This window comes from Eretmochelys imbricata, chromosome 17, assembly GCF_965152235.1.
Source record: "Eretmochelys imbricata isolate rEreImb1 chromosome 17, rEreImb1.hap1, whole genome shotgun sequence".
NCBI lineage: Eukaryota > Metazoa > Chordata > Testudines > Cheloniidae > Eretmochelys > Eretmochelys imbricata.
Genome location: NC_135588.1, coordinates 5,803,197 through 5,827,610, shown reverse-complemented (window position 1 = coordinate 5,827,610; position 24,414 = coordinate 5,803,197). Strand labels below are relative to the sequence as shown.

The window sequence follows — 24,414 nt, the reverse complement described above, 5'->3', positions numbered from 1 at the left end:
GTTATATACAATTTATGGACATAAACCATGCATGGAACAAGCAGAAGCTGAGATAAAGATCAGAGAAATCCACCAATGAGTAGTCTTGAAAAACAATGGACAACTAGTAAAAAATTCCATCTCTACATTAAAAAAAAAAAAATCTACATTTGTGCCTAAAGTCACTAAAAATCTGGCTTCTTTGGTCCCCTTTTTTGTCCTCAAAACAACATCTCTTGTGCCAGGCATAAAGTATCAAATTAAAATAACTTTACTAGTTTTATTATGCTTCTAAATAGAATAAGGCAAAAGATACAGCTTTTGAAACTGGAAAAAGACCCTCCTTTTCAACCAGCGTTGGCCAGAAAGGGGTCATCTTGGTATCATAGAACCTAACCAAGCACTCTGAAGTCACTGGAAAGAATCCAGTGACTTCAGCTGACGTTGGATCAGGTCCTCGGGGCCGGTCAAGAGACACATGGCACTTTCTACTTTTAGTTTAGTTACTCTTCCATCATTTTTCTCGGCTTTTGTATAGATATTTATACAGAATTTTGGTTAGCAAATATGACAGCATGATGTTCCCACACCTTTTTTCTTTTTCTTTTTTAAGGTTTCTTTTGTACTTAATGTAATTGCAGATGTTTGGCTCAAACAAATTAAGGCTCTACTTCCACAGGAAGAGAATCCTACCCTCAAGAATATTTAGTAAACGCTATGTAGAAAGTGAGCACCAGTATTTATTTACAAACATATCTCTAGTTTACCAGCCTATTTAGAAGCCTAGCTAGCTCACACTCCACTTGATAATTTTCTGTCCCATTGCCTGATGTTCTTCAATTTTGGATATTAGCCATAATTATGACATTTAAAACAATCACATTTCATTGGCTAGGTCATTAGAGATAGTAACAGACTATACAGATAAATGAAAATTATACATAAAACTATGTAACCTTGACTTTTCCCAGCATTTTAATACATCACCTAAAAGGGAAAAATATTCTGTAATAAAACATGCAAGTTGCAAACAAAGGTATCCCAACCTGCAAACACTTAAACATGTGAATAAAGTGACTCATGCAAATACTCCCATTTAAGTCAATGGCAATAATAATATGAGTGGAGTCACTTGCATGTTTTAGAGTTTGCATGATTGTCCCCAAAAGTGTTTAATGAGTAAACATCAGCAAACAAATAGATGTTTACACAGGAACAGGAAAAAAATTTTTTTTCTTTTAAAATGCAAAATGAAAAAGCCATCCAGCATGTAATCCAACTTACATTACCCATAATTTCAGTAAGTAATTATTAGGTCCCAAAACAAAACTTGAAAGTTCTAGTGTGACAGCAAGTATTATGACCTGAGGTGTAAATTAATCTAATTTTCATATTTAATTTCCAAAATTCACCTTCTGAGTCCACAGACTTAAGGGTTTCTCATTTATTTCCTTACATCTCACAAAGAGACACTGTGGAATGTTTACCTCTTATCTGGATATTGTCATTTTACTGTCTCAAACTTCTTAAAACAAGCATCTCACTAGGGAGGAAATCAGTCAGCATCAGACCTAGTAGGGAAACACTGCACTTGCTCAATGTCTATGGCTCTTACACAGTTCCAGATGTTCAGCACATTAATAATGTACTAACTCAAAACCTCTTTTTGAAACTTTAGAATGTGAAAATTGCATTAAAACCTCTTTGCCCTCATTAATGGTATTGTTACAATCCCAGTATTCTGGAAAATGTTTTTTGGCATTTGTTTAACTTTGTAATATTGCCATTTACTCATTTTAACAGCTAGTGCTCAAATCTTAATGCTTTTAATAGGCCTAGCGAAACAGACTACCATCTTTTGTAAATTTATAAACCTAATTCATTAAATAAGTAAAAGTTGTCAGAAGGTTTTTAATCTTCTTTATTTTTGTCACAGTCAGGAAGAAAACAAAGCCTGTTAGATTTCTTAAATTTATTTACAAGAACTATGTGTACAACAGTTGTTTGTGGGAGTGCCTCTGATGGAAATCTAGTCATCACCTTTCATTTTTATTAATAGATAAATTTCAGAAGAAATAGAAAAATGTACCATCCACCATGCAACTGCTGCCTCTCTCTCAAAAAAATTATTTTTACTAAAAACTCTCACAAATCCCAGTAAAATAAAAGGTCCCTCTTAAACCAGGAAGAGCCAGACATTCAGAATTAATACCAAAACTGTATTCTTAACTCACCTGCAGTACCCTGAGATGGCCCAATTGGTAGCACATTTCCCTCTGGACCAGCAGACAGCACACTGAAGGACTTGCGCTCATATCAAATGCAGATACTGCAGTGAAATACCAGAGGAGTGCAACACTGTCCAAGGTTAAATTGAGGTAACTTCTACTTCTCCCTGGTGACAGCTTAGATTGAATTTAAAGGTTCTCCTGGTCTTTTGGAAGTAGCAAGGGATAGCCCCATTCTTTTGGCCACCATTCCCTCACTTAATAAAACTAATTAACATCTCCAAGGCTGTTTGTCAAGGGGTGTATACTACTGCCAAGAATTTAATGACTGACATATACCTAAACAGCAAAGAGTCCTGTGGCACCTTATAGACTAACAGACCTATTGGAGCATATGCTTTCGTGGGTGAATACCCACTTCATCAGAAATGGGTATTCACTCACGAAAGGTTATGCTCCAGTATGTCTGTTAGTCTATAAGATGCCACAGGACTCTTTGCTGCTTTTACAGATCCAGACTAACATGGCTACCCTTCTGATACCATAAACCTAAACAGTCACTACACAGCTGCTTGATCCTTCACAAATGAAAGGAACTAAAATAATAACTAAGCACACATCATCATCACCCACTCTTCTCAGTTCTCATGAAACAGGACTATGAGAGCTATGACACATACATACTAGGATAAGTTCTAAAGGACTTAAACTCAAAATATGAATTAAGAGCTTCTGAGAATCTATCATGTAAAGGTGTACCTGAAAATTTAAATTCAGTATTTGTTTTAAAGCAAAATAAGTACCTGTAGAAGTGCCAGATAAAATATACCGGAAGTCCATTATGCACACAGCAGGTACAGTACAGAGATTAGCAATGCATGCTTCTCCCCAACTATCCTATTAATGTGACTAAACCCTAACCTCTGTTAGTAAAGGATAAACCAGTCTATGCCCACACAATCTTGAATGCCTCTCCCAAGACTGCTTACTTGAGTGCAGAGTAGTTCCAATTCAAAATGTGGGGATCGGTTGTCTAGTGACTGGATTGAAACTATCTAATTTATTTCACATTGGACAGCTCTTCAGCACCCAATGGTTAACTTATTTTGGTCACTACAAAACTTGTACTGGAGTTGAGCTAGTGATCAAGAGGTGAAAGGTTCCAGGTTCAGTTAACAATCCCCTTAGACCATTTATTCCATACACTAAATAAAAGTTACGCACAGCCAGAAGTTAAAGAAAATGAGCAATAGCAAGTTTTAAATAAGTCATGGTTACAATAGACAGTGCTGCTGAACTAAAGCAATGTTTTTCACTTTGATTAATCAATATTTCTGGCAAGATACGAAAAGCACCATTTCCATGAATGCTGCTTATCCAGTGTTTGCAGGATCAGGCCATAGAAAATTTTAAAAACTCCAAAAGTTTGTAACACATACAGTACTTACAGAAAAAGAAGCAAAAGGGAGAAAAAAATTAAGTTATTCAACAAAGAAAATAAAAGAGCAAGCTAAGAGGTCCTCCGCTTTGTACCAGAGATTTATGATCCTGTTATAGAAATTTAAACATAGAACTACTTCTGAAGTCCGTTCCAAGTAAACCTCAATGAGATACCACCCCAGAACCTGCTTACAATGGATATACAAAACCTAATATGGTTTTGTAAAGTTTAGTGGACATTTTGAAACGATCCAATTCTGTGACCTCATGTTACCATGACAACATTATGGTCTAAAAAACAAACCACCATCATCCTCCATAAGTTTGGGGGTCTCTAATAAAGTGAGCATTATATACAGTCAGAATGAGATACTTATCCTAATAATTCCAAATTCCCGATGTACTGGCTTTACATGCAACATCACCCCCAGAATGTAATGACTAAAGACAGCAGAGAAAATAGTTTAGATTGTGCTCATTATTTTGAAATCAGCAGTGGATGCAAAATGTACCTTAAGGGAAATGGTTTATGCATCAGACTCATAAAGGTGTAAAAGGTAATGAAGCCAAGTCTGCACTGGACATAAAAAATGATCCAAGTCTGGACTCTGGCACCAGACAGAGAGACATCTTTCCAAAACCATTTAGTGGAAACCTTGATAGCCACAAGAAAAACTATGAAAACTTTCTTCTATATATTCAAATGTTTTCTTACTAGGTTCTAAAACAGGGGTGGGCAAACTGATTGGCCTGAGGGCCACATCTAGGTATGGAAATTGTATGGCGGGCCATGAATGCTCACGAAATTGGGGGATGGAGGGCAGGAGGGCTCCAGCTGGGGGTGCGGGCTCGGGGGTGGGGCTGGGGATAAAGGGTTGGGGTTACGGGGGGGGTGTGCTGGGCTGGGACCGAGGGGTTTGGTCGGCAGGAGGGGGATCAGGGCTGGGGCGCAGGAGGGGTTCAGGGGGGCAGGCTCTGGGCAGTGCTTACCTCAACCAGCTCCCAGAAACAGCAGCATGTCCCCACTCCGGCTCCTATGGGAGGTTCAGTCAGGGGTCTCTATGCACTGCCCTGTCTGCCTGCGCCGCCCCTGCAGCTCCCACTGGCTGCGGTTCCTGGCCAATAGGAGCTGCAGGGGCAGCACCTGGCGCAGGGGCAGCATGGGGAGCCCCCTGGCTGCCCCGCCTCATAGGAGCCGGAGGGGGGACATACCCCTGCTTCCAGGAGCCATGCGGAGTGGGGCAAGACCCAGATCCCAACCCCGCTCCCCAGCTGGAGTGCAAGAGCGGGGCAAGCCCCAGACCCCACTTCCTGGCGGGAGCTCAACGGCCAGATTAAAACATCTGGAGGGCCAGATGTGGCCCCCGGGGCCATAGTTTGCACACCACTGTTTGAAAACATTAGATGCAACTACTGACGTCAGCAGCAGAAATCAAATTTTTCTTAACAAGAACACAGTATTTAAAGTTGTACAACCTTTGCCTCTCCACAACATTTAAGTGCAAAAACTTACACTTAAACGACTTACAGAACAAGATTGCACGGATGTCTAACGGCAAAGTACTGAAACAATTTCACACTCCCAGCTGCACAAGAGAGAGAACTTTTAAAGTTTCATTTTTGAACTGAATGTGTCCCAGAAGAGAAAGATTTAGTTCATAATGTTCAACTTCTGTAGAAGTATGCATTAGTGAATAGTTGGCCTGCCTTGCAAAATCAATTAAGATTTTTAAAAACTTTTCTTGCAAAACTCTACTCTTTGATTATTCCCAATAGAAAACTGTTGGATATCTGTTCTCATGCAAGTGCATACAATTACCACTTTGTAAGCCAATACATTTTCCTAAATTCTTTCATACTTTGCTTTATCTTCCTATTTTAAGCTATTTTCCCTAAATGAACACTGCCCACAACCAAGCTATGAGATCTATATCAGCTGTGTATAACTGAGGACACTGAAAGTCCATTCCTCTCTCTCTAGATTCAGTACACGTTTCTACTGAATTATAACAATTCAAAGAAAGCCTATGATACAACTAAATCTAAAACTAAAATGGACACTGAAAGTCCATTCCTCTCTCTCTAGATTCAGTACACGTTTCTACTGAATTATAACAATTCAAAGAAAGCCTATGATACAACTAAATCTAAAACTAAAATCTCCACTTCTTCACAAAGGGAGTTTCATGTTAAAATGCACTGCATCAGCAAGAAATCTCAGATTTAAATCAAGATTCAAGGCCAATGTGTGAAGTAAAGATATTGCTGCAGCTTGATTCTGCTTCTAAGATCATTTGGTTTTGCAATAAGCCACGAAAAGAAAAAGGATAGAATTCAGGACAGGTATTAACAAAAAAACCCTCTTTTAAATAATCTGTCAGACAATTAGCCAAGATTCAGGAAACTGACTATTTCAAAACCTTGTTGCAGACTAGTATTGACTCCTTTTTAAAAGTTCTAATCAACAAATTAACAAGTCAAATTTCCAGAATACTGGTGAGTTGTACATTTGTAAACCTTGTTCAATGAACTACCTATAAGGGAATGAATGCATTCTCAGAGTTACTGTAGCTCTTACCCTTCCCTGTGTACAAGTTCCAGGTCCTGTACCTGGAAATTGCATTTGGAGCCTGAGGTGGTATGAACTTTCAGAAAGAGCCACACCACCTGTGAATTGCATGTAACGATATTTTTATCTTTATAGCTTGATCTCAAGTTCAATTCCACCTGTGATGGTGACCTAAAAGTGTGTTTATTAAATTCATCTGGTTAAGGACATTACTATTTCAAGAGCTGGGCTCAGAATTCGGTAACCTTCTAGGCTTCTCCCTGGCGGAACCAGTGTTCATTAGTACCTATATCCTAGAAGTAGCATTAGTCGGTTTCTTTTTTCCTCCCTTTATTTTACCTATTGTAAATATTGACAATCATTATTTCAATGTATTTTCCTTTTTTTTCCAATTGTAATGCCTGGTGAAGGGCTAGGTGAACTCCAGCAGGGAAAGGTCTGCTCCTTTAAGATTAAGATATGATGAGAACCTTCTTTAGGATATAATGTCAAGCCTTAGCAGAAAGATCTCAGTCTAGTGGAGGCTGTGGGAGAGAAAGGTACTCCAGGAACTGAAGGGATGTAGGGCCCAGTTTATGCCAGATATTTTATTTTTGTCTTTATATTGTAGTTGTTAGTGTTGCGAAAGTAAAATTATTTTTCAAATTATTAACCTGAGTCAGTACATTATATATTAGGAGGTCTGGATCTCCAGACAACTCCATGTCACACTGTCTAGCAGCTGACAAACATATGATCATAGAATCATAGAACTGTAAGGGACCTTGAGAGGCAGGTCTAATTATCTAGACCATTCCTGACAGGTGTTTGTTAACCTGCTATTAAAAATCTCCAACGATGGAGATTTCACAACCTCCCTAGGCAATTTATTCCATGCTTAACTACCCTGATACATTTTTCCTAATGTCCAATCTTGCTGCAATTTTAGCCCATTGCTTCTTGTCCTAGCCTCAGAGTTTAAGAAAAACAATTTTTCTTCCTCCTCCTTGTAATGACCTTTTACATACTTGAAAGCTGTTATCATGTCCCGCCTCAGTCTTCTCTGTTCCAGACTAAACAAACCCAATTTTTTCATCCTTTCCTCATAGGTCACGTTTTCTAGACCTTTAATCATTTTTGTTGCTCTTCTCTGGACTCTCTCCAATTTGTCCCCCTCCTTCCTCAAATGTGGTGCCCAGAACTGGACAAAATACTCCAGTTGAGGCCTAATCAGAGCGGAGTAGAGTGGATGATATTTTAAAACTGTTTTGAAAAACATGAACAAGTCGCAAGCCTTCTACATTCTTTTCCATTTTAAAAATACACCCCACAACAAAAAATGGATCAACTGCTGGAAATTATATATGGCTAAAAGTCTCATGTGAATGCAATATAACAAAGGATTGGTGGCTTTTCAGATATTATCTATTCTACTTGTGTCATGTCATTACTGCTTTTGCTATTGATCTGTCAAAGCAAAATGATTTGATATGGCACCATAGTTACAGAATGAACTTCAAAGGATTATCAATTTTGTATTGCAATACACAATAATACAACTGCTGTGAAAATTACAGTTTAAAAGCAGCAATTATGGATGTAAATGCATAATAGGTTTTAGATAAAATAGTTTTAAAGCCTGAATCAAGTTCAACAATTTCTAAGAGACTCACAAGAAAAAAACACCCTAAACTATTTTATATCATTTTAGATTAGAACCCATGACATCGCTGAAATCTTGTCTACACACTATATACAGCTATTTGGTACAGCATACTGTATAGTACACACCATCACCCTACAACTGTCAAGCAGAACTTTGCCAGACCAACTGAAAAGTTAAAACATATTGAAAAAGGTCCTGAATATCACATGGAGAGGAAATATGATTAAAGTCTGAATCAATGTAAGACATTTGCCTTTTGAAAGGTAAAGGAGGAAATGAAGAAAGAGGAAAACAAAGAAAACTATGTATCATACTCAACTGATTAATAATTTTCTTTATATTGGTGAAGCTTGTAAACTGAGAAACTCAAAACACTTTGAACAATTGTCTTATTTTTAAATTTTATTTAAAAAGTTATGAATCAACATTCAAAGGAAATCAACAGGGGCTCATAGAAAGGACTAAAACATTACAATTTATTGTAAATAGATCCCAAAGAAAGGTCAGTTAACTCATCATGATGGATCATCACTAAAATTTATAAGCATTAGCATTCTTCTCCTTGCCGGGTACTTTGACTTTGATATGACACATATTGAATGAATCATCTCAGATGCTGGCACTAGGCAAGATATATCTTAATGCAGACAGGTCGGCGACATGAACCCTAATGGCCCTTATCTTAATCTTGTTTAAAAGCATCTTAGATTTCTGAGTAATCTTTTCACTTTCTGATATTCTCTTTTATAGAGTGTTTTTGCTAGAGTTGCTACTGATTTTAACATAAATGCATTTTTGTTCCATAATATCATCAGTTTGTTTTCCAGTAATGTATTAACCTTCAAAAATTGTGTCTTGACTTGCATTTTAATAACTGTAAAATTTATCCTAATTTACTTTCAAAGTAAAAGTGACAGAATTTTGATTGTCTGTACATTACTGCAGGTTCAATATAAGAGCAGGATGTGAAGCTATGAGATATTTGTGTGTGTGAGATGCATTGTTTCCATCTCATATGTATATTTTACTATACTGGGGGCAGATATCTGGCATATGTAATATGCAGCGATTTTTTTTAAATAGTGGTTTTACTAAGAAAAGGCTTGTTTTTATTTATTGAAATACTATTTGAATAGGGTAAAAAAAATCAAACCTCCCTACAATTACCTTTTCTCTGTTCATATTATATTTAGTTAACTTATACCATGTAGAAATAGCAGGGTTGTAGCAACTTTCAAGAAGTCATCTGCACAGAAATGATGGACAAGACCTAATTTAGCAGCTGCTTCGATAAAATTTTAGGAAGTGCCACTGCAAAAATTCAAAGAAAAGTTCTGAAGATTTTAAAATTCAGAGATTAGAAATAGCAGCAATTCTCTGAAGAGAGAGCTGGCAAAATGTCATTGAAGTAAGTGCAGGTGGTACGTCCCAAAAGTCAACTCAGCTCTGTCTCTCTCAAGAAGCAAATGTATCAGCTTAAGTCTCCTAAAGAGCTCTAAGGGTTCTACACAGCAATGAAAGCCTGGGCTTGAGCCCAGGCTCAAGCTTAATCCCCCTTGCGTCCACACACCTATTGTGCTAGCCTAGGGCTCTGACCTAGGGTCTGAATCAGTGTTAAGCTGGGACGTACAGTCCAAGCCCTATTGCTTTCTTGTGTGCACATGGCCCTGGCTTGACTCAGGTCCCAGAAGTCCTCCAGATGGATCCCCAGCTTCCCAACGGCACATAAGCAGCATGGCAGGCAGGCAGCGCAGCGGCATTAGTGCCTGGTGAAGGGCACCACCTGTTCCTGCTCCTCTCATGGAGGCAGCAGCTCCTGCTCTGTCTCCTCTTTGCTGCTGTGCGGAGCTTGCCCAGAGCAGGGAGCAAAGCTGACAGGCGGGAGGTGATTCCTAGCTGCCAGGATGTTGGGGGTCATCCCTCCACGGGACGTGCTGAGCCAAGAGGTCCACTGCTGCCCTTCCCTGCAAGGCAGCCGCTGGGTGCCCCTCCACCCTGTGGACCTTGCTTCCAGGCTTTCCCTGCCTTCCTGGGCTGCGTTTGCAGGGGCACCCAGGAATGCAGCACCAAAACCTCTCCACAGCAAGAAGGAGCCGGAGCCACCGCTACAGAAAGCTGGAGGGAGGTTTTGGGGCTGGCTCCCACTCGCCACACCATCAGTGCATGCAGCCCCAGCAATCCTTCATACACAGCCCCATGGTGGGCAGCGGGGGCCCATAAGCAAGGGCCAGAGAGTGGAGCAGGAACTAAGTGGCTGCCCTGCAGAGAGGAAGAGCAGCAGAGCTCCCAGCTCCGCATGGCCAGGGGAGGGATGACCTCCAACATGCTGGTCACTCCCCCTCCCTGCAGGGCAGCTGCCTGGTCCCCATTCTGCTTTCTGCCCTCCTGCCCTCGGGGCTGCATATGCAGGGGCGCCTGAACAGTGTGCACTGTCAGGGTGGCATGTGGGAGCCAGCCCCAAAACTTCCTCATTGTCTTCCATGGCAGCAGCTCCAGATCCTCCTCGCTGCTGTGCAGAGCTTACCCAGAGCAGGGAGCAAAGCTGACAGGCAGGAGGCGGCTCCCAGCTGCCAGGATTTGGGAGTCATCCCTCCCATAGCGATGCTGAGCCAGGAGCTTTGTTGTTCATCTTCCCAGCAGGCAGTTGCTTGGTCCCCACTCCACCATCTCTTGCTTGACCTTCATGGGCCTGCGTGTGCAGAAGTGCCCAGGCAGCATGGACTGTCAGGGCGGTGAGTGGGGACCAGCCCCAAAACTCCCCCCAAAGCCTCCCAGGTATCCCTGCATCACAGGGTGCAGCAGGGGCAGGAATAAGAGAACTTGGGGGGCTGGAGAACAGCTTAGTGTCAAGTTGACATTCTCAATGCAATTATGTTCGAAATTATGTTTCTGAATGTATGTGTGTCTAAAGGCTGAGAAGGGTACATTTTTTTAATACAAAAGGATGTCACTCCTTTAGATGAACAGGAGGACATTTCCACTGAATGAGGTCATTGTACTTCTGCAATAGATGTTGCTATATCTTGCACATAATTGCTTCATTGGGACTTCATTCAAAAAGAGCTCTTCCAGCTTGGAGTATGAACATCCAGAATTTATGAAATCATAGTTAGTAGAAAAAGGCACAGTTGACAAATATATTTCAATTTAATTTTTCATTGTAAATATATAAGCTGCATACTGAACAATGACTACCCATCATGAAATCCCTACTTCTCATTGTTCACAACTGACCAAACACTAAAATCTCACATATGTTTGAAATATTTCAATTGTGTGAAAATATATACCGATTCATATATTCTCAATGTTTTGTTAGACCAACAGCAGACCTTCTGTGCAAGCATAGTGTTCTATCATCATATCACAGTGGTACCTTTAGGAATGAAAAAGTGTTTGTTCCTTTAATATATTTATATTTACCTTCTCTATGCAAAAATCTATCATAAGGAGGAATAATCTGGAATAACGAATTATATATAGAGAATTTTCAAAGTATTACTGGTGATTGACAACAGTAATTTACAGAAATCATTCATATAAGATGTATAAGGAGAAAGCATTTTTAGTGGGATACTATAAGCTCATTTTACAAGGATGATATGATACAATACGATACAACAAAAGTTAAAGAATGAATCAAGCTTGGCAAACTGAATAATAAAATGTGTAACTACTATATCTGTTCTTTTATTAGTCCACTTAATATGACAAAGTATATGGAAAGAGAGAGAGAAAATACAGCTGATATTGCTGGATCTTGGGAAAATATCTTGTCAAAAACTTTTTTTTAAATGGGTTACTATAAAGTAGTTTGGGGTCAAAATTTTATATACATTAAAATCCTTATAGTATGGTGGGGTAATGTCCTACAGATCAGTGTTTCTCTACCTTTTTGATATCAGTGACCCGCTTACTGCCTTCCTAAACTGTCAGGGAGATCTCAGGGACTGGCGCCAGTCGACAGACTGGTCACTGAGAAACTCTGATATAGATTCTAAACATCTATTTTTATATAGATGTTTATTTTTATATATATATATATATATATATATATATATATTTTATATAGATTCTAAACATCTAAAATTGAGGCCTTTAATGGATGCTTTTTGCACCTGTTAGCACTGGAAGCAGTAAATAACCACAATGCTAGTTTCTATAGCAAATGAGCATTGGTCACATAAATTTCACCTGAGATGTTTCATCAGCAGCAGCCAGCTTCCTCTCAATATGGTTAGTTTAATGCAGTCTTTGACTGGCATCTCCTTATTAGCACATCAACGTTTTCAAACTTGCTGCTACCTGTTCTTAAGGTCAGGGAACAAGAAGTCTGGGGTGTTTCTTTTCTGCTAGACTTTTTATGTGATCTGGAGTATGTCATTGTATTTCTTGGCACCTCAATTTCCACAGCAGTACAATGGGGATAACGCTTTTCTATTTTCACATGGTTTTGGAAGGACACATTCATTAATGTTTGTAAAGTAATTTGAAATCTTCAGAGAGAAATGTACTTTAGAAGGCTAAGGATTACTTACATTATAGCTGATTCCTAATTATTTCTTTCCAGACTGGGGAATTCAGGTGGTTTCATTTGCTCCACTTTTGCCACATATGGTTTTTATTTCTGACACCATGTAACAAAGGTGCAACACACAGGTACTGATAATAGATTACTCCTTATTTCCTGGCTCTAGTCACTTGACATTGTTCACGGATACAAACTGCATCAAGTAGCATGGTTCCTTCGTCTCCCAAATCCAATAACTACTATTACAACATCCATTCTTTACACTTATGCCTGAGTGTTAAATCATAGCATCAGAGCTCTCCCCAAAATAGGCAATACACAGATATTTTATAAACTCTAATATTCAGAGGCTAGTTTCCACCTGGCACCTTCTCTTTATATAAATAAGGAAGAAAACATTTAAAGTGCTAGAAGTGCTACACTGATCTGTAGCACTTCATGTCACTTTAAATGAAATACATAATGTGCTTTTATGGGAAATTAATTTAATTCCATTTATGAAGTAGCAACTCCTGATGCTTCTCCCTTTGAGAACTAACAAGCAGGTTATCAGGTTTCATAAACGAGAGACATGCACATGTATTTAGCAAATCACCACAATGCCTTAAACTTCAGAGGTATTCCAAACATGAGGTTAAGAGTGTGCTTGTTTGAATCTGGTCACTAGTTTATCCACTGGGGAAAAAATGAGGTGATGTTTGTGACAAATAGGGGAATTTTGGTAATATTTGTATTATTCCGCAGTGTACCTCAGTTTCCCCTCTGTACTTTGTACTACTGTGCACAGAGTATGAAGGGAAAGGACAAGATGTTGGACTCACATAGCTGCCTGGCTGGAGACCACAGTCACTAATGAACTGAATAGGGCCTCCACACATGAATGGAAGATCCAGAAGAGACCGTGCAAACACCAACGGCTGGGACAGTCACACCTAGCTACCAATGGCCAAGAGGAGATTTTTCCTCACCTCTCAATAGGGAAAGAGAGCAATGGCCTTGCACTGGAGAACAAAGGGATACAGTGACAGGTGTTCATGCCACAAACTGGACTCGCAGAGAGACAGCACCTCTCACCTGGGCCTGACAAAGGGAGGGACAGAGAAAGGAAAACCAAGATGGTTCCTACAGCAGCATGGCTCAAGAGATCCCTGGTGTTGGGGACTGTCTTAACCTTTGCTTTCCTATGTTAACCTGAGGACTTCCTGATGCAGTATTCTGTTGACTAATAGGGATATTTTAAAATTACATTTCCCATATTTCTCTACTGCTGCCCCTTTTTATGCCATTTCTTTCCTTCTGCATTGGGCTGTCTTGTAGGACTGGGAAATTAATATGGTCAAAAAATGGGAAAAACATCTTAGATTTGTAAACTTGTTATCACAGGAGTAAGAAGAAATTTCTCTCCATCATCATGTACAGCATTGCGTAATTGCCAATTTGCATTCAGAGGTTCTCTATCAGGATTTTCAGAGGCAAGATTCTATGTTTCATGGACTGTATCTGGTATAGTAAATCTTATGTTCTGAAAACTTTGATTGCATCATTTACATTTAGGTAGGATTCATATTATCTGAATAAATTCTAAGGTAATGTTTTCTTGCTAAATCATTGTTGTGGGATCTCACATTCCCTGTTGGAATAGGTTAGTTTTTCTGAGGGCTAACACAATTCTTATTTCAGTCCCAGGTTATACTCTGGAGTGAGAGGGGAACATTTTTCTCTCTTACTGGTTTGATGGGCTTGAGTTTTAGAATCCAAGTGTACTGTAATACGGATTTATTTATTTAGAATTTTAGCTTGATGAAGTGAGACCAGGAGGGGAGAGTCTCTGAGTGATGTGATAAGATGTTCAGTTCTAATTTTAGTTTCGTTGGTGAATTTTTAGTTTGTCTAGACTTATCATTTTTAGAGCCACTGAGCCTCCACAGCTCACACAGAAGCTCTGCTATTGGCTGGGTTGAATGTTCTAGCTCAGTGGTTCCTTCGTGACTTCAATTTATAAAAATCAGGCTACTTTTATGTCAGTGCCTCACTTTAAGCCCCTCAGTTGGAAAAATTTGGTCCGTGAGCCTGGAGATATTGGTAGGCACTTCTTAATAAATCAAAACATATATAAATAGATACGAGTGTGTATCTGGAGCTCCACACTCCATGGATGATGATGATACTAAATGTGCAAAAGTTAGAAAAATCACTTGTTCCATAGTAACCGTAAGGCCTTTATTGCATATTTTTGTTTATAAAGTCCTAAAAGTTGAACCCACATATAGTATAACAAAATACTAGATACGTTTAAGTGGTTGAATTCAAGTTCCCGTGGGAAACAATTACATTTCCTGACTTTTCCATTTAAAATCTGGCCCATATGATTATATTAACATCGTATTTATATTTAATACTTTTGTAGGTGTCGGTCTGTATTTTGGAGTTTTAAGTAATTCTGAAATTTATATTTATCAATACCTTCGCTAAGTCCATGGAAGTGCCTCCACAAAGAAAAAACACGTAGGGTATGTATACACTGCAAACAAAACACCCATGTCTGGCCTGGGTCATCTGACTTGGGCTCACAGGGCTTGGACTGTGAGGCTCTAAAACTGCAGTGTAGACATTTGTGCTCAGGCAGGAGCCCAGGTTCTGAGATCCCAAGGGTCCCAGGGATTAGGCTTCAGCCTGAGCCCAAATATCTACACTGCAATTTTATAGCCCTGCAGCCTGAGCCCAAGTCAGCTGACCTGGATCAGCCACAGGTGTTTTATTGCAGTGTAGACATGCAGTTAATGTTTTTTTGTCAGTAGTCCTTTCAGTGAAGCATAAGGTCAATTGAGATTTTTGAAGGGGGAGGGGACAACCTGAGCTGATCAGCAGTTTCTTTCATTCTTTACTAAATATGCCAGGTCTTACTCTGATCTCAAGGTCTCTAAGCATTTTCAATTGAGATAAGTTTTACTCTCAAAAAAGAAATCTTTTAGCAAATATCTTTTGTTCATACACACAAAAAACAACTTCCACACAACATATACAGCACCACTGTCACAACTATTGCTCTACATAAATACATCACAAACTGAAATAATGCCTGGGATTCAATTTTCGATATAAAATTAGAAGACAATTTAAGATTTATTTTCAGCTTGCTAGTCTTGCACATTTATACATGTGGTTTTGTGAATTAGAATGATGGATTATAGTTTGTAGTCTGCCTTTTTCTACCAATTCTACATTGTATGGTCTAATGTGGTCACCTAATGGTTATTTCTAGTAACTGCACTGATGACACAAAAGGACATTGTCTTTTTATCCATTCCTTCAGGTTTTAAATTACTCTTCCTCGTGGGACATCTGACATCAGCAAAACGGTCAGAAATCTGGAACTGAATCAGCGACTCCAAATGGTGCAGTTTTTCCAGTGATACCAGGTTTGATTTTTAAAAGGTTTACATTAAACCACTGTTGATTTTACTAAATTGTTTACCGCAATCCAACCACAGTTACAGTTGGATGAAACAAACAGACCTGTACTCCTAATTACATTGCACATTTATACTGTTCCTCAAATTTGAGTTCTGTACAACAATAAAAACTATGGGAAAAGAATACAAACTTTCATTTTTTATCACTGAGGTATAGTCTTAGCCATATGATACACCCTCCTATCAACAATAAAATTTAGTAATACATGCTTTGAAATAAAGAAAATTGATCCCTTGGGACAGTGGGCTTTGTCCAATTTCCACTTGATTCAATAAAACACTGCTAAAATCCATAGCAAAGTAAAATGAAACAATAATCAAAAGAAGGAGAAATGAAATGGCTGTATATTATATACAAACAGCATATAAAGATAATGCAAAAAGCATCCTAATTGCTGAGTCAATGTACATGACAAAGTTGCCTTTGATGATAGGCAATTGAATGGTAAGAGTTTTTTTAAAACTGGTTTTAAAAACCTAGACAGTTCAAGGAAAAACATTGAAAATCATATCTTTCTGCAACATCTTTCCTCCAATACCCTGAACAAACCTCACTGAATTAAGTTAAATCTTACTATATTAAGTGTATGTACCACTATGGGCCAGGGGTTGTATGTATTTCCATGAGTGAGGGGGAACACAGCCGCCAGGCAGAATTGGGCAAATTCACCCAGGTTGTAACATGTCCCAAGAGGCACCATCACCTTGAAAGGACTGGTATACACTATCGTACTGGGGAATTCACAGTACAGGCAGGAGATTGTGCAGCCTGGAAATACCTTGGTCTGGAAGAAGAAAGAGGTGTGTCTGCCAAAGAAAGGAGACAGCTGGGGAGCTGGAAGCCTAAGAGTAGGTGCCCTTGCTAGACCAAGGAGGGGGAATATGGGCGAAGTTGCCCTGAACTGTGACTTTCTATCCAAGATTTATTTTCATACTGAGATCCCTTTCTACCACATGCCAAATGCACATAAGCACACTTGCTCTGAGGACCAAACCAGTCTTTTCTGGATGACTGTGATCAAAACAACAATATTCCTAGTATTCCTTTCAGAGTAGCAGCCGTGTCAGTCTGTATTCGCAAAAAGAAAAGGAGGACTTGTGGCACCAGTCTCTAAGGTGCCACTAGTACTCCTTTTCCTATTATTCCTATAATGAAACAAAACATACCTTGCACAAAAAACAAACTTGTAACCAAACAACTACAGGATCCGAGCAATTCCAACATGGACACGGCTGTTGTCTCTATGTTTATGTATAGGGATAAAAAGTTAGAGAGCGAATCTTTAAGTAGGGTTTTTAAAAGAGAGAAGAATATAAATTAAAATTTCCTTACTTTATAAGATGGCAAAAAGCATAAGACCCCTTGGTCTACAGTTTGACACACTGAAAGCATAAGTGCTCCCACTTCATCCTGGAATTCAAAGGTCTCTGTATGCTGGAATGTGGCATGCAGCTTCCGACCCTTGGGGCCTGCCCCAATGGTGCCAACCCAAACCTGTTGTATTAATATTTCAATGTTATATACATATTTATACCAAATTAATAGGGAAATGTAAAAACTAAAGTAAATAAAATACTAAGATTATTTCTGAACAGATTAATGCTAAGGAACAAGAATATAAAATCGAGAGAGAGAGAAAGGAGTGTAGCAAGTCACCAAAGTGAGAGGTGCTGTTACCAGTAGTGTTTACTTTTTAGCTGTACTGGTGAAATAATATTTACTTACTATTACTACTTTTATTTAAGATTATTATGTATCAACCATAGTTTCATTTAAACACTTAGTTGACAACTTTCTCAATGCAAGTAAATGTCTATTTTACTCTTTCCATTTTGAGTTATAGAAATAGAACGAGTTTATATGGTCTTCATTTTAACTTGCCATTTATTGCTTATTTTATAATGAATATTAAAGTTTCAGGAGTGAAAGCAATGCTGCAAACATTTACCTGAGAGTTACGAATAACATGATTTGCCTCAAGCTGGATAGTAAACTTCACACCAAGTTCTGAAGAAAATGAGTCCATTGGAGAGAGCGTACCAGACGTGAGAACAATTGTCCTGACATTACCACTTAAATCTGAAAAGGCCTAAGGAAAATTAAAAAAACAAATTAGTAAAATCAGTACAAACTATTATATTTGTATTTGTGATCAAATGAGGGTCAGTAAGGAGTTTCTGGCTCACTTTGTACTTAGCTTACCACAGCTGGATTCAAGCACCAAAAGTTAAGCGTATGGACTGCTGTTTTCTGCCGTGAACTCCTCTGATGTTTCGGTTGTGCAAAGAAAGCATTTTTATCTGGAATATCAAGTTGCTTTTCATTTGTCCAAACATATGTTTGTTGCAAAGCAATTCTGTAGTCATCTGCAAATCTATATAGAAGTAAATTAATATAACTGGTAAATAGATGTAACCTGCACGTGTGTTTGTTAAATGTATATTTCATAAATCTGTCATGTGGGTTCAGCATTAAACTCTGAAAAACCAAAACCAGTGTTGACACAATGTGGTTCCACCTTAAGCATCCAGCCTAATGCTGTACCAAACTCTGCCTATAATAAAATGAGCTGGCAACTGTGCATTCAATATATGGAAGAACGTACTTTACACTAGAAACAGACAATATGATTTAAGATATAAGGTTCAAAAGTTATATGACTTTCCATTTAAGAAACATAAAGAGCCTCTATAATTGCTAAGCCATGTATTACAGAATTAGTTCTAAAACAAAATATTTAATAGCTACAGTTGGCTTTAAGAGTGAAGGTATCAAAAGAGTAGTTTAATTATTTTAAATTAACATTAAAGTGATCTAAAGTGCAGACTGGAGTTAGGCAACATGCCAAGAAAATATTCTAGTCTGACCTTTAGAGAAACCACTCTCAACATTTTAGTTATATAAAAAAGAAAATTAATTTGGTGATATCAACCTACTACTTATTGGATGTTTACCCACAAGAGAAATTTTTTTGGCACAATCCTGTTTAATCGGTAGGTTTTGCTCAGGAGAAAGCTGACACTGAAATAAATAACAGAGGTGCTGAATAGTTGAGAAAGAGACAACTTGGCAAAGAAGCAGAAACATGTTTGTACTATGCATGCCTCCACTCTGCTTGGCTCCTACAAGTGCTCATTTTTTATCATGTATACCAAAACTACCCAAATGTCTTGGGGAAAATATTATTTTTGCCATCTTTCCATCTTCATATAAACAATCAGATGTTTACAAAAATACACTCACTTGCAATTTAAATATATCTGGTAAAAAGGAGAAAGAAAAAAAGTCCACAATTCAGGCTATATATTTCCACCAACCTGTTGTTATCTTTAAAAAGATATAGTAGAACCATGAATAGCCCTTTTAGCATAATCTGAGTGGCAGGGCTCACAATAGGAACCTCAATAAGCTCATCTCCTCCATGAAGATTCGATACTTTTTCTTCTTTTTCAAGGACAGCAGCAAAATGTTTCTGCAACAGGCAAACTCCTCATTAATATCATCCTAAAAATATTCCCAAAACAAATGCATACAAATCAAGTATTCACCACAGTATTTTAAAACAACTTCTCTCAATACAGCTAGAGAAGTTAGACTGAAGATAAAAATCTTAATACTTAACTCAGTGCTTTCAATGTGATTGGTACTGTACAGAAAGAAAGAACTGGCTGAAGCATACAGTAAATATGATTTGTTAGTCAATCTGAATGCAGATGGTCAGTAAAGATAGAACTAAGAGTCATTCCATTGTCACAATTTTTGAATAATAATCTGATCACTGTTATTCTTTGGTAGAACAGAAATAAAGTAATTATAAGACCATTGTAATAAGCTCAGTGTCTGCTACTTTGAAAATAAATTAGTAGATTTAAAACTTGATTCGCCACTCACACTTCTTTTACACAGGTGTGACTGTACTAGTTTCTGTGGATTTACGTTTGATTTTCATCATACACACTTTTGTACAACAGCTTTGAGAAACTGGACTGGATTTAAAAGAGCACAAGTAGTGTAAGGGTATTTTAAAACATGAAACCAAATAATATTATGCATTTTTATAATAATGTCTGTAACATAAAACTCTACCTGCAGGATAGGAAATGTAGCATTTGTTATTCCCATATTGTGCAAAATGGTGAGCATTTCCTTTCCACTCCAAACTTTACAGGAGGTTTCATATCCCCTTTCTTTAAGTTGACCAGAGCTTTCCTGTAGCCAACTACAAATGAAGAGAGTAATAAAAATTTTAAATAATTCCTGCATTAATTTCAATGATCCTGTATGACAATTTTCAGGAAGCTAAATTGAATGAACTTCACAAATTGTACCATACTCCTGTGATATTATTAATAATTATTTTAATTTAATATCTTTAATCAAAAGGTTGAGGGCTCTGCATTTTGGGTCTGATTCTGTTCTCCCTTCTGCTAGTTTTACACCGTTGAACTGCACTGACTTTAATGAGAGCTACTTCTGATGTATGCTGGTGGATGTCGAGAAAAATCTGTCCCTTAGTGTTCACATTTCCCCCCCGCTCCATATATTATTTTTTAACTTTATTTAAAAAGGGCATAAAAATATAACTTGTTTCTTTAATTGGTCAGGAATGCATAGGAAACATTTGTGTAGCCTTGCACCAAACCTTATTTTAAGCTATTATGCTTTACAGACCATTCATTACCTCTGTAATTGGTATGATTAAGGAAAGAGTGACAACCTGCACCATACATGCTAAGTATTTCCAAGATGAGTTAAATCAGCCTAATTAAACCACATCCCTTCATTCCAGCCACGGAGGAAGAAAGACTGGATGCAAGAACCCTTTTGCTAGTATAAGCTGTGTTTCCACTAGGGGAACTGGCAAACCCATTCAAGTGTAGGAAAGGGCACTAAAACATGTGCTTAAGTACTTTCTAGAATCAAACATAGGAGACTTCTTTTAAACGGACGTAGAATTTTGCTGGTTACTCACTTAACGGGCCCAGACCTGCCAGTTTGTGCAAAAAGATAATACTAATTATTGGTCATTTACACCCAGTCTCTTGCTTTCCACCCGCTGCTTTCTCTACGGTTGGCAGACTTGACAAGAGAATCAACCTGAGTTTTTCTGATAAGGTTAAAAGGCCGGAGGCGGTCAAATCTCCAGCCTTGTTGCTCTCCTCTGCTGCTAAGAAGTTTAACATTTGAAAGACCCAACAAAGGAGAATTAGTAGCCACAGGGAAATTATTCTGTCTCAGTGGCACACAAATGTTAACCCTTGGCACCAAATGGAGAAGAAAAGAGGGTGAAGTTGAAGGTGTACCTAATCTCTAATATAAACAAGGACTTCCGAAATGAGCAACACTTCCTAGACCAATATTATAACAAAATGCTTGTCCCAAATGTAATTAAGATAAGCTAAATTAATATAAACAAAGCCACTTTTGTTATTTCTTATTGTTATTCCACTATTCAGATAGCTTTCTGATGAAGGAGGCAATCACTTAATTGGAATATTTGGACATGCACAGTTGGGTACCAGTTAGCAGCTACTATATACAGCACTGTACAGTCAAAATACAAAGGAGAATGAAATGGTGGCGGGTGGTGGAGGTTTATAAAAAGGGAGTAAAGGAAGTATTATTTACATCTTCAGCAGGGGTCATCCAATTACATTAATCGGCAACAGGTTTAAAACAAACATAAGGAAGTACTTCTTCACACAATGCACAATAAACCTGTGGAACTCACTTCCAGGGGATGTTGCGAAGGCCAAAAATATAACTGGCTTCAAAAAAGAATTTGAGGTGTTCATGAAAGAAAGAAACATCAACGGCTATTAGCCAAGATTGTTAGGGATGCAGCCCATACCCTGGGTGTCCCTATCCCTCTGATTGCCAGAAGCTGGGACAGGACGACTGGGATAAATCACTTGATAAAATGCCCTGTTCTGTTCATTCACTCTGAAGCATCTGGCATTGGCTACTGTCGGAAGAGACGATATTGGGCTAGATAGACTATTGGTCTGCCCCAGTATGGCCGTTCTTACGTTCTAGATTGCATAAACTGCCCAGCTCTCAGGCACGTAGACTGCTGGGAGTCTGGGCTGCTGGCGGCCTTGTTCTCAGGCTCCTCAAAAAGCCCAAATTATCCAGGCAAATCTGGGAGCCTTGGAAACACTTAGAAAGGTCAAAAAGAAATATTATTTCTATATTTTTCAAAACAAAACTTTGGAATTTTTCAATTTCAAGAAATTTCAATTGTTTGTTCCATTTCAGAATGAGTTTTATTCTTAACATTTCAGAATTTCCCATAGAATGGGAATTCCAGTTTCCAATCAGCTCTGTGGTGGCATTAAACTGCCTTAACACAAAATTATGCTTTCTCTTCCTGCAGTTCCCTGCTTCATTCACCATAAACCTTCCAAATTCTGCAACAAATGAGGCAGAGGTCCTACAGGCATGAGCTTCATTCACTACACAACCATGATTCAGTCCCATCCATCCATCCTGTGCACTAATGGACAGCCCCGGTAGGGAAAAAAAACAACCCAGTATTGGATAGGCAACCTGAATTCTGGCATTTCCTAACTCAAGTGCTCGACTCTGAAACCTTCGCATTCTTTTAATGTAGGAAATTTTAACCAAAAATACCTACGTTTTAAAAAAAACTTAAACATTGAAAAAACACAATTGTATCGTGTAGAACCACATGCAGGGGTGAAAGGAAGCCGGTAAGGGCCGGTATGGCAGACCTGTAAAAAGTGGCTGCAGGCACCGGCCCGTACACGCTTGACTTTAAAGCGCTGCCGTGGCTTTTTTAACATCGCTGTCTCCCCTCCCGCTGGCAGCTATTGGGGGGTGGGGTGGGGGGGTGCAAAAGGAGCTGCTGCCCTGGGGCTGGCAATTTAAAAGAGTCCGGGGCTCCGACCGCCACTATTGTTACTGTGGCAGTGGCCAGAGCCCCGGACCATTTAAATCACCACTGGAGCCCCAGGCAGTGCAGGCCACTGCTGGCTGCAGGACCTGACTGACCTCAGTCCCGCCCCTTCTGCCCGAGGCCCAGCCCCTGGACCGGTAAGTCTTTGACGTTACTTTCACCCCTGACCACAACAAGAATGTGCATCCTCCACAACATCAGCAGGGTTGGGATCTTTAGATCCACAACACCATCCACTACCACTTAAGCTAATGGAGAAACTGGTAACAGAAGAAGGCTATTACTTCTCTGAGGACCTGGTACAAGAAGGAGATGGAAACAGAGAGACACATTTTACCAGAGGGTTTCACAGCTATCTGCTAGTCAGCAAAGGAATGTTAAGACTCAGCAATAATAATTATAATAAATAATTATTATAAATAATAATGGGTTCAGTTCCAAGTTCTAGTGGTTATAGACACCTCTGCCACTGTTCTCCCAACCTCTCCCTGCCCTCTTCTGCTTCTATACCCACCCTATTCAGCTCCTACCCTGGTCCCCCTCCCACTCAGCTTGTGCCCTTGTCCGCCTGCTCTGTCTCCTTGTCTTGCCCCCAACTCTTGTCCATGTTCTTCTTCACCCATTCTGATCTTCTCCACGCCATGGCCCCTGTCATTCGCCCTGCCCCCCTCCCCCCTCGGCTTCTTATTTCTTGCTCATCACCCCACCCCCACCTCTGGCTCCTATTCCTTATGCCTTGCCCCTCTTCCTCACCCCTGTACATTCAAGTCAGGATGCTGCCTCCTCCCCCTCCACAACACATGGGCACCATCAGGGAGAGCACTGAGAAAACAGGATTCTCCCTGCTATCAGTTCCTGTGCATGGCTTCACAGTGGCTACTGGAAAGAACAACTGCAGGGAAAGTCCTACGTAGCTCCTGCAGCCAAGGGAGAGAACATGCCTAGTTGGTCTGTGGGGCCAAAACAAGCAGAGTCTCGCCATAAAAGAAGCTGAGAGAGGATCGCGCATGCTCAGTGCAGACAGAATCTTTGGAGAATTTAGCTGCCAAACACTAACATGTCTCTACTGAGCATGTGCACACTGCAATTTTTCAGAGCCTTATAACTTGGCCAGATTTGGGCAAATTTTCACAGGGATGCTTGACACCAAGGTGACCCCACTTGCCAAATTTCAAGTTCTTGTTCTAAAGCATGGAGGCACTTCTCAGCAAAACAGTTTGAGATTTTTTTTTTTTAAACCATGGAAAAAGAACATTTCTCCCTGACCTGGTTCTCAGAAATGGCTGTTATATTAGGCGAAACTTAAAAAAAAAAAAATCAGCCTTAGGCAGACATCCTGTATGGGCAATTTTATCAGCCCAAACTGTTTGTGCTTGGCAAAATTACAGGCAAATGAAAAGTGTTGGGTAGCCCTAACTATCGACGTTGCTACCTGCGCTGCCTTTAGTTAAAGCAAACCCCAATTGTCTTTTACTAAACCAACAGAGAATGTCTACTCTCAACACTTGAAAAACTGTTTGCATAGAATTTTTCTCTACCTTCAGCGTGGAAGATTTCCTCTGGGAACATAAGTTTCTCTAATGCTGACTTAACACTACTTTGTACTGATATAACATCTTCCATAGAAGG

General features: G+C 39.2%; 1 protein-coding gene across 1 annotated transcript in view; it reads right to left on the bottom strand.

Annotated features, from left to right (window-relative positions):
- BRIP1 (BRCA1 interacting DNA helicase 1) overlaps nucleotides 1–24,414 on the bottom strand; it is a 127,533-nt gene that overhangs the window by 55,726 nt on the left and 47,393 nt on the right. The window contains exons 10-14 of the mRNA XM_077836781.1: nucleotides 19,953–20,085; nucleotides 19,184–19,338; nucleotides 18,069–18,240; nucleotides 17,815–17,955; nucleotides 17,199–17,360 (exon numbers count right to left, since the gene is read on the bottom strand). Coding sequence (XP_077692907.1) covers nucleotides 17,199–17,360; nucleotides 17,815–17,955; nucleotides 18,069–18,240; nucleotides 19,184–19,338; nucleotides 19,953–20,085 — 763 coding nt within the window. The remainder of the gene's footprint in view (nucleotides 1–17,198; nucleotides 17,361–17,814; nucleotides 17,956–18,068; nucleotides 18,241–19,183; nucleotides 19,339–19,952; nucleotides 20,086–24,414) is intronic.